The 16,979-nt window shown below is 53.2% G+C and overlaps 1 protein-coding gene across 1 annotated transcript in view; it reads right to left on the minus strand.

The window, feature by feature from the left end:
* The window catches only part of DNAI7 (dynein axonemal intermediate chain 7), a 62,230-nt gene that overhangs the window by 43,238 nt on the left and 2,013 nt on the right, over nucleotides 1–16,979 (minus strand). Inside the window, exons 2-3 of the mRNA XM_069762821.1 lie at nucleotides 2,878–2,983; nucleotides 2,404–2,495 (exon numbers count right to left, since the gene is read on the minus strand). Of these exons, the coding sequence (XP_069618922.1) occupies nucleotides 2,404–2,495; nucleotides 2,878–2,983 (198 nt within the window). The remainder of the gene's footprint in view (nucleotides 1–2,403; nucleotides 2,496–2,877; nucleotides 2,984–16,979) is intronic.

Here is a 16,979-nt window from a genome sequence, read left to right on the forward strand (position 1 = left end):
TGCTCCTCAACCTCCGACCTCTACTACTAACACATAAAGCAGGCCGGCCTCTCTCCTTCTCCCACCTGACCTCATCTGCAGACCTGCTCCTCAACCTCCGACCTCTACTAACACATAAAGCAGGCCGGCCTCTCTCCTTCTCCCACCTGACCTCATCTGCAGACCTGCTCCTCAACCTCCGATCTCTACTACTAACACATAAAGCAGGCCGGCCTCTCTCCTTCTCCCACCTGACCTCATCTGCAGACCTGCTCCTCAACCTCCGACCTCTACTACTAACACATAAAGCAGGCCGGCCTCTCTCCTTCTCCCACCTGACCTCATCTGCAGACCTGCTCCCCAACCTCTACTACTAACACATAAAGCAGGCCGGCCTCTCTCCTTCTCCCACCTGACCTCATCTGCAGACCTGCTCCTCAACCTCCGATCTCCACTACTAACACATAAAGCAGGCCGGCCACTCTCCTCCCACCTGACCTCATCTGCAGACCTGCTCCTCAACCTCCGACCTCCACTACTAACACATAAAGCAGGCCGGCCACTCTCCTCCCACCTGACCTCATCTGCAGACCTGCTCCTCAACCTCCGACCTCCACTACTAACACATAAAGCAGGCCGGCCACTCTCCTCCCACCTGACCTCATCTGCAGACCCGCTCCTCAACCTCCGACCTCTATTACTAACACATAAAGCAGGCCGGCCTCTCTCCTTCTCCCACCTGACCTCATCTGCAGACCTGCTCCTCAACCTCCGACCTCCACTACTAACACATAAAGCAGGCCGGCCTCTCTCCTTCTCCCACCTGACCTCATCTGCAGACCCGCTCCTCAACCTCCGATCTCCACTACTAACACATAAAGCAGGCCGGCCACTCTCCTTCCACCTGACCTCATCTGCAGACCTGCTCCTCAACCTCCGACCTCCACTACTAACACATAAAGCAGGCCGGCCACTCTCCTCCCACCTGACCTCATCTGCAGACCCGCTCCTCAACCTCCGACCTCCACTACTAACACATAAAGCAGGCCGGCCTCTCTCCTTCTCCCACCTGACCTCATCTGCAGACCTGCTCCTCAACCTCCGACCTCCACTACTAACACATAAAGCAGGCCGGCCTCTCTCCTTCTCCCACCTGACCTCATCTGCAGACCTGCTCCTCAACCTCCGACCTCCACTACTAACACATAAAGCAGGCCGGCCTCTCTCCTTCTCCCACCTGACCTCATCTGCAGACCTGCTCCTCAACCTCCGACCTCCACTACTAACACATAAAGCAGGCCGGCCTCTCTCCTTCTCCCACCTGACCTCATCTGCAGACCTGCTCCTCAACCTCCGACCACTAATACTAACACATAAAGCAGGCCGGCCACTCTCCTTCTCCCACCTGACCTCATCTGCAGACCTGCTCCTCAACCTCCGACCTCCACTACTAACACATAAAGCAGGCCGGCCACTCTCCTTCCACCTGACCTCATCTGTAGACCTGCTCCTCAACCTCCGACCTCCACTACTAACACATAAAGCAGGCCGGCCACTCTCCTTCCCCCACCTGACCTCATCTGTAGACCTGCTCCTCAACCTACGACCTCCACTACTAACACATAAAGCAGGCCGGCCACTCTCCTTCTCCCACCTGACCTCATCTGCAGACCTGCTCCTCAACCTCCGACCTCCACTACTAACACATAAAGCAGGCCGGCCACTCTCCTTCCACCTGACCTCATCTGTAGACCTGCTCCTCAACCTCCGACCTCTAATACTAACACATAAAGCAGGCCGGCCACTCTCCTTCTCCCACCTGACCTCATCTGCAGACCTGCTCCTCAACCTCCGACCTCCACTACTAACACATAAAGCAGGCCGGCCTCTCTCCTTCTCCCACCTGACCTCATCTGCAGACCTGCTCCTCAACCTCCGACCTCTACTACTAACACATAAAGCAGGCCGGCCTCTCTCCTTCTCCCACCTGACCTCATCTGTAGACCTGCTCCTCAACCTCCGACCTCTACTACTAACACATAAAGCAGGCCGGCCTCTCTCCTTCTCCCACCTGACCTCATCTGCAGACCTGCTCCTCAACCTCCGACCTCCACTACTAACACATAAAGCAGGCCGGCCTCTCTCCTTCTCCCACCTGACCTCATCTGTAGACCTGCTCCTCAACCTCCGACCTCTACTACTAACACATAAAGCAGGCCGGCCTCTCTCCTTCTCCCACCTGACCTCATCTGCAGACCTGCTCCTCAACCTCCGACCTCCACTACTAACACATAAAGCAGGCCGGCCTGCTCCTCAACCTCCGACCTCTCCTCCGTCACTATCAGGCCGTTGGTGAAACAAACAAGAGATGGACATCCCCCTGTAAGTATGACCGGGTCCTCCCCTTTGACGTTCGCACCTCACCTTGGCCTCCAGGCGCTCGAGCTCTTCTCTTTCAAGTCGCTCTTTCTCCAGACGAGCAGCTTCAATCTGCTCAGCGAGAAACCGAGCTTCCTCTGGGGATCAGAGACAAAGGTGAGGAAAGGGTTAAATCCAATGAGGCATCACCGGTGATGAAACCTACAACTTTCTGGAAATTCTTGACCGTTTTCACATCCTCTGCTTGCTGTCAGTGAATAGAAACCTTCTCGACACTCAGATCCTAATTTCCTTTTCACAGCTGCAGGTTTGCTGCAATGCATGAGCCACAGGGATGTGTGGAGGGTGCAATGCATCATGGTCCAGTGACTGCGCTGTGATCACATGATCAATGCGGTGTGATGAGGTCACGTGACGCCTCGACAGCTCAAAGTGGGAAACCCCTTTAAGAGTGAAATCTCATAATCTGATAGGGAGCAGCCCCCTGGACAGCCCCCCGACACTCATGCGGATGCTGACCTTCCTCCCGTTGCCTTCGCTCCTCCTCCTCTTTCTGCAGCCGCTGTTTCTCCACTTTGCTGGGTTTTCCTTTCTTCCGGGAAGAGGCCGACGTCCCTTTCGATGACTAGTAGGAAACGTGGGATATCACAATGTTATTCTGCTGTCTGATAAGCCGGAAAATCGGACACAAAACTGAGAAATCATACGGAAAGCAGAAAACGGAAAAAGCGTTCCAACAGAGGCCGGAGCGGAGGACGGGAGGAGGCAAGAAGCACGGAGCTGAGGCTATGGGGGCACCGATATATGGATCTGCGTAGGGTCATTGTCCTAATGTGGAGAAATCAGGAATGGGCCCTCCGTAAAGAGGGCACTGCCTCCAGGAGCATCTGTGACTGGCACAAGTATAGGGGCATAGTCGCTGGTGCTATGGCGAGCTCTGGTGTGGGGGCGCAGCGGGCACTGCTGTGACGGTCCTGCAGCAGTTATGGGGCGGCATGGCTGGCACTGGTAAGGGGGCACTGTTATAATGACACTAGGGCACTTATGGGGCACTATGGCAGGCTCTATAATAGGGGCTGTAGTGGGCACTGTTATAATGACACTATGGCAGTTATGGGGCACTATTGCTGGCTTTATTATGGGGGCTGTAGAGGGCACTGTTATAATGACACTATGGCAGTTATGGGGCACTATTGCTGGCTTTATTATGGGGGCTGTAGAGGGCACTGTTATAATGACACTGGCAGTTATGGGGCACTATGGCAGGCTTTATTATGGGGGCTGTAGAGGGCACTGTTATAATGACACTATGGCAGTTATGGGGCACTATTGCTGGCTTTATTATGGGGGCTGTAGAGGGCACTGTTATAATGACACTATGGCAGTTATGGGGCACTATGGCAGGCTCTATTATGGGGGGTTGCAGCGGGCACTGTTATAATGACACTATGGCACTTATGGGGCACTATGGCTGGCTCTATAATGGGGGCTGTAGTGGGCACTGTTATAATGACACTAGGGCAGTTATGGGGCACTATTGCTGGCTCTATAATAGGGGCTGTAGTGGGCACTGTTATAATGACACTATGGCAGTTATGGGGCACTATGGCAGGCTCTATTATAGGGGATGCAGCGGTGACTGTTATAATGACACTATGGCAGTTATGGGGCACTATTGCTGGCTTTATTATGGGGGCTGTAGAGGGCACTGTTATAATGACACTGGCAGTTATGGGGCACTATGGCAGGCTTTATTATGGGGGCTGTAGAGGGCACTGTTATAATGACACTATGGCAGTTATCGGGCACTATTGCTGGCTTTATTATGGGGGCTGTAGAGGGCACTGTTATAATGACACTGGCAGTTATGGGGCACTATGGCAGGCTTTATTATGGGGGCTGTAGAGGGCACTGTTATAATGACACTATGGCAGTTATGGGGCACTATTGCTGGCTCTATTATGGGGGCTGTAGTGGGCACTGTTATAATGACACTATGGCAGTTATGGGGCACTATTGCTGGCTCTATTATGGGGGGTTGCAGTGGGCACTGTTATAATGACACTATGGCTGGCTCTATAATGGGGGCTGTAGAGGACACTGTTATAATGACACTATGGCAGTTATGGGGCACTATTGCTGGCTTTATTATGGGGGCTGTAGTGGGCACTATTGCTGGCTTTATTATGGGGGCTGTAGTGGGCACTGTTATAATGACAATATGGCAGTTATGGGGCACTATGGCAGGCTCTATTATGGGGGGTGTAGTGGGCACTGTTATAATGACACTATGGCAGTAATGGGGCACTATAGCAGGCTCTATTATAGGGGGCTACAGCGGGCACTGTTATAATGACATTATGACAGTTTGGGGTACCTTGGCTGGTTCTGGTATGGAGGAGGCAGTGGTTGACACTGTAATGGTGCACTATGACTGTTAGGCAGTATGGCTGGTTCTGGTATGGGGGCAGTGGTTCTCACTGTAATGGTGCACTATGACTGTTAGGCACTATGGCTGGTTCTGGTATGGGGCAATGGTTCTCACTGTAATGGTGCACTATGACTGTTAGGCACTATGGCTGGTTCTGGTATGGGGCAATGGTTCTCACTGTAATGGTGCACTATGACCGTTAGGCACTATGGCTGGTTCTGGTATGGGGCAATGGTTCTCACTGTAATGGTGCACTATGATTGTTAGGCACTATGGCTGGCTCTGGTATGGGGGCAGTGGTTGGCACTGTAATGGTGCACTATGACTGTTAGGCACTATGGCTGGTTCTGGTATGGGGGCAGTGGTTGGCACTGTAATGGTGCATTATGACTGTTAGGCACTATGGCTGGTTCTGGTATGGGGCAATGGTTCTCAGTGTAATGGTGCACTATGACTGTTAGGCACTATGGCTGGCTCTGGTATGGGGGCAATGGTTCTCACTGTAATGGTGCACTATGAATGTTAGGCACTATGGCTGGTTCTGGTATGGGAAACAGTGGTTCTCACTGTAATGGTGCACTATGACTGTTAGGCACTATGGCTGGCTCTGGTATGGGGGCAGTGGTTGGCACTGTAATGGTGCACTATGACTGTTAGGCACTATGGCTGGCTCTGGTATGGGGGACAGTGGTTCTCACTGTAATGGTGCACTATGACTGTTAGGCACTATGGCTGGTTCTGGTATGGGGCAGTGGTTCTCACTGTAATGGTACACTATGACTGTTAGGCACTATGGCTGGTTCTGGTATGGGGGACAGTGGTTCTCACTGTAATGGTGCACTATGACTGTTAGGCACTATGGCTGGTTCTGGTATGGGGGCAGTGGTTCTCACTGTAATGGTGCACTATGACTGATAGGCACTATGGCTGGCTCTGGTATGGGGGCAGTGGTTGGCACTGTAATGGTGCACTATGACTGTTAGGCACTATGGCTGGCTCTGGTATGGGGGCAGTGGTTGGCACTGTAATGGTGCACTATGACTGTTAGGCAGTATGGCAGGCTCTGGTATGGGGGCAGTGGTTCTCACTGTAATGGTGCACTATGACTGTTAGGCACTATGGCTGGCTCTGGTATGGGGGCAGTGGTTGGCACTGTAATGGTGCACTATGACTGTTAGGCAGTATGGCAGGCTCTGGTATGGGGGCAGTGGTTCTCACTGTAATGGTGCACTATGACTGATAGGCACTATGGCTGGCTCTGGTATGGGGGCAGTGGTTCTCACTGTAATGGTGCACTATGACTGTTAGGCACTATGGCTGGCTCTGGTATGGGGGCAGTGGTTCTCACTGTAATGGTGCACTATGACAGTCATAGTGCACCATTACAGTGCCAACCACTGCCCCCCATACCAGAACCAGCCATAGTGCCTAACAGTCATAGTGCACCATTACAGTGAGAACCACTGCCCCCATACCAGAACCAGCAATACTGCCTAACAGTCATAGTGCACCATTACAGTGCCAACCACTGCCCCCCATACCAGAACCAGCCATAGTGCCTAACAGTCATAGTGCACCATTACAGTGAGAACCACTGCCCCCATACCAGAACCAGCAATACTGCCTAACAGTCATAGTGCACCATTACAGTGCCAACCACTGCCCCCCATAACAGAACCAGCCATAGTGCCTAACAGTTAGGCAGTATTGCTGGTTCTGGTATGGGGGCAGTGGTTCTCACTGTAATGGTGCACTATGACTGTTAGGCACTATGGCAGGCTCTAGTATGGGGGCAGTGGTTGGCACTGTAATGGTGCACTATGACTGTTAGGCAGTATGGCTAGTTCTGGTATGGGGGCAGTGGTTCTCACTGTAATGGTGCACTATGACTGTTAGGCACTATGGCTGGCTCTGGTATGGGGGCAGTGGTTGGCACTGTAATGGTGCACTATGACTGTTAGGCACTATGGTTGGCTCTGGTATGGGGGCAGTGGTTCTCACTGTAATGGTGCACTATGACTGTTAGGCAGTATGGCTGGCTCTGGTATGGGGGCAGTGGTTGGCACTGTAATGGTGCACTATGACTGTTAGGCACTATGGCTGGCTCTGGTATGGGGGCAGTGGTTGGCACTGTAATGGTGCACTATGACTGTTAGGCACTATGGCTGGCTCTGGTATGGGGGCAGTGGTTCTCACTGTAATGGTGCACTATGACTGTTAGGCACTATGGCAGGCTCTGGTATGGGGGCAGTGGTTCTCACTGTAATGGTGCACTATGACTGATAGGCACTATGGCTGGCTCTGGTATGGGGGCAGTGGTTCTCACTGTAATGGTGCACTATGACTGTTAGGCAGTATGGCTGGTTCTGGTATGGGGGCAGTGGTTGGCACTGTAATGGTGCACTATGACTGTTAGGCACTATGGCAGGCTCTGGTATGGGGGCAGTGGTTGGCACTGTAATGGTGCACTATGACTGTTAGGCAGTATGGCTGGCTCTGGTATGGGGGCTGTAGTGGGCATCACTGTAATGGTGCACTATGACTGTTAGGCACTATGGCAGGCTCTGGTATGGGGGCAGTGGTTGGCACTGTAATGGTGCACTATGACTGTTAGGCAGTATGGCTGGTTCTGGTATGGGGGCAGTGGTTCTCACTGTAATGGTGCACTATGACTGTTAGGCACTATGGCTGGCTCTGGTATGGGGGCAGTGGTTGGCACTGTAATGGTGCACTATGACTGTTAGGCAGTATGGCTGGCTCTGGTATGGGGGAAGTGGTTGGCACTGTAATGGTGCACTATGACTGTTAGGCACTATGGCTGGCTCTGGTATGGGGGCAGTGGTTCTCACTGTAATGGTGCACTATGACTGTTAGGCAGTATGGCTGGTTCTGGTATGGGGGCAGTGGTTCTCACTGTAATGGTGCACTATGACTGTTAGGCAGTATGGCTGGTTCTGGTATGGGGGCAGTGGTTGGCACTGTAATGGTGCACTATGACTGTTAGGCAGTATGGCTGGCTCTGGTATGGGGGCAGTGGTTCTCACTGTAATGGTGCACTATGACTGTTAGGCACTATGGCAGGCTCTGGTATGGGGGCAGTGGTTCTCACTGTAATGGTGCACTATGACTGATAGGCACTATGGCTGGCTCTGGTATGGGGGCAGTGGTTCTCACTGTAATGGTGCACTATGACTGTTAGGCAGTATGGCTGGCTCTGGTATGGGGGAAGTGGTTGGCACTGTAATGGTGCACTATGACTGTTAGGCACTATGGCAGGCTCTGGTATGGGGCAGTGGTTGGCACTGTAATGGTGCACTATGACTGTTAGGCACTATGGCTGGCTCTGGTATGGGGGCAGTGGTTCTCACTGTAATGGTGCACTATGACTGTTAGGCACTATGGCTGGCTCTGGTATGGGGCAGTGGTTCTCACTGTAATGGTGCACTATGACTGTTAGGCAGTATGGCTGGTTCTGGTATGGGGGCAGTGGTTCTCACTGTAATGGTGCACTATGACTGTTAGGCAGTATGGCTGGCTCTGGTATGGGGGAAGTGGTTGGCACTGTAATGGTGCACTATGACTGTTAGGCACTATGGCTGGCTCTGGTATGGGGGCAGTGGTTCTCACTGTAATGGTGCACTATGACTGTTAGGCAGTATGGCTGGTTCTGGTATGGGGGCAGTGGTTCTCACTGTAATGGTGCACTATGACTGTTAGGCAGTATGGCTGGTTCTGGTATGGGGGCAGTGGTTGGCACTGTAATGGTGCACTATGACTGTTAGGCAGTATGGCTGGCTCTGGTATGGGGGCAGTGGTTCTCACTGTAATGGTGCACTATGACTGTTAGGCACTATGGCTGGCTCTGGTATGGGGCAGTGGTTCTCACTGTAATGGTGCACTATGACTGTTAGGCAGTATGGCTGGTTCTGGTATGGGGGCAGTGGTTCTCACTGTAATGGTGCACTATGACTGTTAGGCACTATGGCTGGCTCTGGTATGGGGCAGTGGTTCTCACTGTAATGGTGCACTATGACTGTTAGGCAGTATGGCTGGTTCTGGTATGGGGGCAGTGGTTGGCACTGTAATGGTGCACTATGACTGTTAGGCAGTATGGCTGGCTCTGGTATGGGGGCAGTGGTTCTCACTGTAATGGTGCACTATGACTGTTAGGCAGTATGGCTGGTTCTGGTATGGGGCAGTGGTTCTCACTGTAATGGTGCACTATGACTGTTAGGCAGTATGGCTGGTTCTGGTATGGGGGCAGTGGTTCTCACTGTAATGGTGCACTATGACTGTTAGGCAGTATGGCTGGTTCTGGTATGGGGGCAGTGGTTCTCACTGTAATGGTGCACTATGACTGTTAGGCAGTATGGCTGGTTCTGGTATGGGGGCAGTGGTTCTCACTGTAATGGTGCACTATGACTGTTAGGCAGTATGGCTGGTTCTGGTATGGGGGCAGTGGTTCTCACTGTAATGGTGCACTATGACTGTTAGGCAGTATGGCTGGTTCTGGTATGGGGGCAGTGGTTGGCACTGTAATGGTGCACTATGACTGTTAGGCAGTATGGCTGGCTCTGGTATGGGGGCAGTGGTTCTCACTGTAATGGTGCACTATGACTGTTAGGCACTATGGCTGGCTCTGGTATGGGGGCAGTGGTTGGCACTGTAATGGTGCACTATGACTGTTAGGCAGTATGGCTGGCTCTGGTATGGGGGCAGTGGTTCTCACTGTAATGGTGCACTATGACTGTTAGGCAGTATGGCTGGTTCTGGTATGGGGGCAGTGGTTCTCACTGTAATGGTGCACTATGACTGTTAGGCACTATGGCAGGCTCTGGTATGGGGCAGTGGTTGGCACTGTAATGGTGCACTATGACTGTTAGGCAGTATGGCTGGTTCTGGTATGGGGGCAGTGGTTCTCACTGTAATGGTGCACTATGACTGTTAGGCAGTATGGCTGGCTCTGGTATGGGGGCAGTGGTTGGCACTGTAATGGTGCACTATGACTGTTAGGCAGTATGGCTGGTTCTGGTATGGGGGCAGTGGTTCTCACTGTAATGGTGCACTATGACTGTTAGGCAGTATGGCTGGTTCTGGTATGGGGGCAGTGGTTGGCACTGTAATGGTGCACTATGACTGTTAGGCAGTATGGCTGGCTCTGGTATGGGGGCAGTGGTTCTCACTGTAATGGTGCACTATGACTGTTAGGCACTATGGCTGGCTCTGGTATGGGGGCAGTGGTTCTCACTGTAATGGTGCACTATGACTGTTAGGCACTATGGCTGGCTCTGGTATGGGGGCAGTGGTTGGCACTGTAATGGTGCACTATGACTGTTAGGCAGTATGGCTGGTTCTGGTATGGGGGCAGTGGTTCTCACTGTAATGGTGCACTATGACTGTTAGGCAGTATGGCTGGTTCTGGTATGGGGGCAGTGGTTGGCACTGTAATGGTGCACTATGACTGTTAGGCACTATGGCTGGCTCTATCAGGACATATGGAGTTACAAGGCCATGTTCACATACAGCAGTTTTGCAGGGTTTATTTTATGCAATTAAAAGCTGATTTTTACAGGACCGGCAGAACGTACGAGAGCTCAGAAATATCCACAACGCGTCTGGATTTTATTTTTCCTGACTCAAATTGAAATCTGCAGCTTCAATTCTTTCAGCGTTTTTGCAGTTTTTCCACTCATAGGAAGCAATGAGAAAGTGAAAAAACAGTTTTTTTGCGGCGTTTCCAGTGGGGTTTTTTTGGCAAATAAAACTAACTTTATTAAACATGTACTGGAGATAAAACACAGATGTAAACAAAAAACACTGCAAAAAAACAGGACAAAAACGCTGCACAAGGGGCATCCTGAATGCAGGTTATGGCTTAAAAAAAAAATTGCTGCGTGTGAACACGGCCTGACACAGATATGACGTCTCTCTATCATCACTATTCCTATCTGGCTCTACGTCTACGGCGTCAGGGGACCTCGCTCTCCGATCCCTCGTTACTCGCCTTTCTTGCCTTCATTTTCTTTCTCTAAATATCAGGAAATAAAGTAAGAAGAAAAGATGAATGAGAACAAAGAAACAAAGTATCAGTGGCGGCCAAAGTAACAGCCGGCGACCGCCACTGATCACTAAGGATTCTCCATCTGTCGCCAAGATGAACGTGGCCGGACATCAACAGAGGATAAAAGCCCCAACTGTAACTGCTCTGCTTATTAATACCCCTGATACCTGCCCCAGATTACTACTGCTAATACCCGGGAGACCCCCGGACTGTGCCTGACCCCCTCCTTATTAATACCCCTGATACCTGCCCCAGATTACTACTGCTAATACCGGAGAGACCCCCGGACTGTGCCTGACCCCCTCCTTATTAATACCCCTCATACCTGCCCAAGATTACTACTGCTAATACCGGAGAGACCCCCGGACTGTGCCTGACCCCCTCCTTATTAATACCCCTGATACCTGCCCCAGATTACTACTGCTAATACCCGGGAGACCCCCGGACTGTGCCTGACCCCCTCCTTATTAATACCCCTCATACCTGCCCAAGATTACTCCTGCTAATACCGGAGAGACCCCCGGACTGTGCCTGACCCCCTCCTTATTAATACCCCTGATACCTGCCCCAGATTACTACTGCTAATACCCGGGAGACCCCCGGACTGTGCCTGACCCCCTCCTTATTAATACCCCTCATGCCTGCCCCAGATTACTCCTGCTAATACCGGAGAGACCCCCGGACTGTGCCTGACCCCCTCCTTATTAATACCCCTCATACCTGCCCAAGATTACTACTGCTAATACCCGGGAGACCCCCGGACTGTGCCTGACCCCCTCCTTATTAATACCCCTCATACCTGCCCAAGATTACTACTGCTAATACCGGAGAGACCCCCGGACTGTGCCTGACCCCCTCCTTATTAATACCCCTCATACCTGCCCAAGATTACTACTGCTAATACCCGGGAGACCCCCGGACTGTGCCTGACCCCCTCCTTATTAATACCCCTCATACCTGCCCAAGATTACTACTGCTAATACCGGAGAGACCCCCGGACTGTGCCTGACCCCCTCCTTATTAATACCCCTCATACCTGCCCAAGATTACTACTGCTAATACCCGGGAGACCCCCGGACTGTGCCTGACCCCCTCCTTATTAATACCCCTCATACCTGCCCAAGATTACTACTGCTAATACCGGAGAGACCCCCGGACTGTGCCTGACCCCCTCCTTATTAATACCCCTGATACCTGCCCCAGATTACTACTGCTAATACCGGAGAGACCCCCGGACTGTGCCTGACCCCCTCCTTATTAATACCCCTCATACCTGCCCAAGATTACTACTGCTAATACCGGAGAGACCCCCGGACTGTGCCTGACCCCCTCCTTATTAATACCCCTGATACCTGCCCCAGATTACTACTGCTAATACCGGAGAGACCCCCGGACTGTGCCTGACCCCCTCCTTATTAATACCCCTCATACCTGCCCCAGATTACTACTGCTAATTCCCGGGAGACCCCCGGACTGTGCCTGACCCCCTCCTTATTAATACCCCTCATACCTGCCCCAGATTACTACTGCTAATACCGGAGAGACCCCCGGACTGTGCCTGACCCCCTCCTTATTAATACCCCTCATACCTGCCCCAGATTACTACTGCTAATTCCCGGGAGACCCCCGTACTGTGCCTGACCCCCTCCTTATTAATACCCCTCATACCTGCCCCAGATTACTACTGCTAATACCCGAGAGACCCCCGGACTGTGCCTGACCCCCTCCTTATTAATACCCCTCATACCTGCCCAAGATTACTACTGCTAATACCGGAGAGACCCCCGGACTGTGCCTGACCCCCTCCTTATTAATACCCCTCATACCTGCCCAAGATTACTACTGCTAATACCCGGGAGACCCCCGGACTGTGCCTGACCCCCTCCTTATTAATACCCCTCATACCTGCCCAAGATTACTACTGCTAATACCGGAGAGACCCCCGGACTGTGCCTGACCCCCTCCTTATTAATACCCCTGATACCTGCCCCAGATTACTACTGCTAATACCGGAGAGACCCCCGGACTGTGCCTGACCCCCTCCTTATTAATACCCCTCATACCTGCCCCAGATTACTACTGCTAATTCCCGGGAGACCCCCGGACTGTGCCTGACCCCCTCCTTATTAATACCCCTCATACCTGCCCCAGATTACTACTGCTAATACCGGAGAGACCCCCGGACTGTGCCTGACCCCCTCCTTATTAATACCCCTCATACCTGCCCCAGATTACTACTGCTAATACCCGAGAGACCCCCGGACTGTGCCTGACCCCCTCCTTATTAATACCCCTCATACCTGCCCCAGATTACTACTGCTAATTCCCGGGAGACCCCCGTACTGTGCCTGACCCCCTCCTTATTAATAACCCTCATACAGTGGGGCAAAAAAGTATTTAGTCAGTCAGCAATAGTGCAAGTTCCACCACTTAAAAAGATGAGAGGCGTCTGTAATTTACATCATAGGTAGACCTCAACTATGGGAGACAAACTGAGAAAAAAAAATCCAGAAAATCACATTGTCTGTTTTTTTATCATTTTATTTGCATATTATGGTGGAAAATAAGTATTTGGTCAGAAACAAACAATCCAGACTTCTGGCTCTCACAGACCTGTAACTTCTTCTTTAAGAGTCTCCTCTTTCCTCCACTCATTACCTGTAGTAATGGCACCTGTTTAAACTTGTTATCAGTATAAAAAGACACCTGTGCACACCCTCAAACAGTCTGACTCCAAACTCCACTATGGTGAAGACCAAAGAGCTGTCAAAGGACACCAGAAACAAAATTGTAGCCCTGCACCAGGCTGGGAAGACTGAATCTGCAATAGCCAACCAGCTTGCAGTGAAGAAATCAACAGTGGGAGCAATAATTAGAAAATGGAAGACATACAAGACCACTGATAATCTCCCTCGATCTGGGGCTCCACGCAAAATCCCACCCCGTGGGGTCAGAATGATCACAAGAACGGTGAGCAAAAATCCCAGAACCACGCGGGGGGACCTAGTGAATGAACTGCAGAGAGCTGGGACCAATGTAACAAGGCCTACCATAAGTAACACACTACGCCACCATGGACTCAGATCCTGCAGTGCCAGACGTGTCCCACTGCTTAAGCCAGTACATGTCCGGGCCCATCTGAAGTTTGCTAGAGAGCATTTGGATGATCCAGAGGAGTTTTGGGAGAATGTCCTATGGTCTGATGAAACCAAACTGGAACTGTTTGGTAGAAACACAACTTGTCATGTTTGGAGGAAAAAGAATACTGAGTTGCATCCATCAAACACCATACCTACTGTAAAGCATGGTGGTGGAAACATCATGCTTTGGGGCTGTTTCTCTGCAAAGGGGCCAGGACGACTGATCCGGGTACATGAAAGAATGAATGGGGCCATGCATCGTGAGATTTTGAGTGCAAACCTCCTTCCATCAGCAAGGGCATTGAAGATGAAACGTGGCTGGGTCTTTCAACATGACAATGATCCAAAGCACACCGCCAGGGCAACGAAGGAGTGGCTTCGTAAGAAGCATTTCAAGGTCCTGGAGTGGCCTAGCCAGTCTCCAGATCTCAACCCTGTAGAAAACCTTTGGAGGGAGTTGAAAGTCCGTGTTGCCAAGCGAAAAGCCAAAAACATCACTGCTCTAGAGGAGATCTGCATGGAGGAATGGGCCAACATACCAACAACAGTGTGTGGCTACCTTGTGAAGACTTACAGAAAACGTTTGACCTCTGTCATTGCCAACAAAGGATATATTACAAAGTATTGAGATGAAATTTTGTTTCTGACCAAATACTTATTTTCCACCATAATATGCAAATAAAATGTTAAAAAAACAGACAATGTGATTTTCTGGATTTTTTTTTCTCAGTTTGTCTCCCATAGTTGAGGTCTACCTATGATGTAAATGACAGACGCCTCTCATCTTTTTAAGTGGTGGAACTTGCACTATTGCTGACTGACTAAATACTTTTTTGCCCCACTGTACCTGCCCCAGATTACTCCTGCTAATACCGGAGAGACCCCCGGACTGTGCCTGACCCCCTCCTTATTAATACCCCTCATGCCTGCCCCAGATTACTACTGCTAATACCCGAGAGACCCCCGGACTGTGCCTGACTCCCTCCTTATTAATACCCCTCATACCTGCCCCAGATTACTACTGCTAATACCCGAGAGACCCCCAGACTGTGCCTGACCCCCTCCTTATTAATACCCCTCATTCCTGCCCCAGATTACTCCTGCTAATACCAGAGAGACTCCTGGACTGTGCCTGACCCCCTCCTTATTAACATTCATCATACCTCTCCTATATTACTACTGCTAGTAACTGACTGACCCCCGGACTATGCCTACTTTGCTTTCCCCCTCTCAGTCCCCGTTTCTGGCAGCTTTCTCCTCTCAGTCTCCCAGTTTCTGGCCGCCGTCCCCCCTCTCAGTCCCCCGGTTTCTGGCCGCCGTCCTCCCTCTCAGTCCCCCGGTTTCTGGCCGCCGTACCCCCTCTCAGTCCCCCGGTTTCTGGCCGCCGTCCTCCCTCTCAGTCCCCCGGTTTCTGGCCGCCGTCCCCCCTCTCAGTCCCCCGGTTTCTGGCCGCCGTCCCCCCTCTCAGTCCCCAGGTTTCTGGCCGCCGTCCCCCCTCTCAGTCCCCCGGTTTCTGGCCGCCGCCCCCCCTCTCAGTCCCCCGGTTTCTGGCCGCCGTCCTCCCTCTCAGTCCCCCGGTTTCTGGCCGCCGTCCCCCCTCTCAGTCCCCCGGTTTCTGGCCGCCGTCCTCCCTCTCAGTCCCCCGGTTTCTGGCCGCCTTCCTCCCTCTCAGTCCCCAGGTTTCTGGCCGCCGTCCCCCCTCTCAGTCCCCAGGTTTCTGGCCGCCGTCCCCCCTCTCAGTCCCCCAGTTTCTGGCTGCCGTCCTCCCTCTCAGTCCCCCGGTTTCTGGCCGCCGTCCTCCCTCTCAGTCCCCCGGTTTCTGGCTGCCGTCCCCCCTCTCAGTCAATTGTTTTGGCCGCCATCCCCCCTCTCAGTCCCCCGGTTTCTGGCCGCCGTCCTCCCTCTCAGTCCCCCGGTTTCTGGCCGCCGTCCCCCCTCTCAGTCCCCCGGTTTCTGGCCGCCGTCCTCCCTCTCAGTCCCCCGGTTTCTGGCCGCCTTCCTCCCTCTCAGTCCCCAGGTTTCTGGCCGCCGTCCCCCCTCTCAGTCCCCCGGTTTCTGGCCGCCGTCCCCCCTCTCAGTCCCCCAGTTTCTGGCTGCCGTCCTCCCTCTCAGTCCCCCGGTTTCTGGCCGCCGTCCTCCCTCTCAGTCCCCCGGTTTCTGGCTGCCGTCCCCCCTCTCAGTCAATTGTTTTGGCCGCCATCCCCCCTCTCAGTCCCCCGGTTTCTGGCCGCCGTCCTCCCTCTCAGTCCCCCGGCTTCTGGCCGCCGTCCCCCCTCTCAGTCCCCCGGTTTCTGGCCGCCGTCCTCCCTCTCAGTCCCCCGGTTTCTGGCCGCCGTCCCCCCTCTCAGTCCCCCGGTTTCTGGCCGCCGTCCCCCCTCTCAGTCCCCCGGTTTCTGGCCGCCGTCCCCCCTCGCAGTCCCCCGGTTTCTGGCCGCCGTCCCCCCTCGCAGTCCCCCGGTTTCTGGCCGCCGTCCCCCCTCGCAGTCCCCCGGTTTCTGGCCGCCGTCCTCCCTCTCAATCCCCCGGTTTCTGGCCGCCGTCCTCCCTCTCAGTCCCCCGGTTTCTGGCCGCCGTCCTCCCTCTCAGTCCCCCGGTTTCTGGCCGCCGTCCTCCCTCTCAGTCCCCCGGTTTCTGGCCGCCGTCCCCCCTCTCAGTCCCCCGGTTTCTGGCCGCCGTCCTCCCTCTCAGTCCCCCGGTTTCTGGCCGCCGTCCTCCCTCTCAGTCCCCCGGTTTCTGGCCGCCGTCCTCCCTCTCAGTCCCCCGGTTTCTCGCCGCCGTCCTCTCTCTCAGTCCCCCGGTTTCTCGCCGCCGTCCCCCCTCTCAGTCCCCCGGTTTCTGGCCGCCGTCCTCCCTCTCAGTCCCCCGGTTTCTGGCCGCCGTCCCCCCTCACAGTCCCCCGGTTTCTGGCCGCCGTCCTCCCTCTCAGTCCCCCGGTTTCTGGCCGCCGTCCCCCCTCTCAGTCCCCCGGTTTCTGGCCGCCGTCCCACCT

Source organism: Ranitomeya imitator, chromosome 4 (assembly GCF_032444005.1).
Source record: "Ranitomeya imitator isolate aRanImi1 chromosome 4, aRanImi1.pri, whole genome shotgun sequence".
NCBI lineage: Eukaryota > Metazoa > Chordata > Amphibia > Anura > Dendrobatidae > Ranitomeya > Ranitomeya imitator.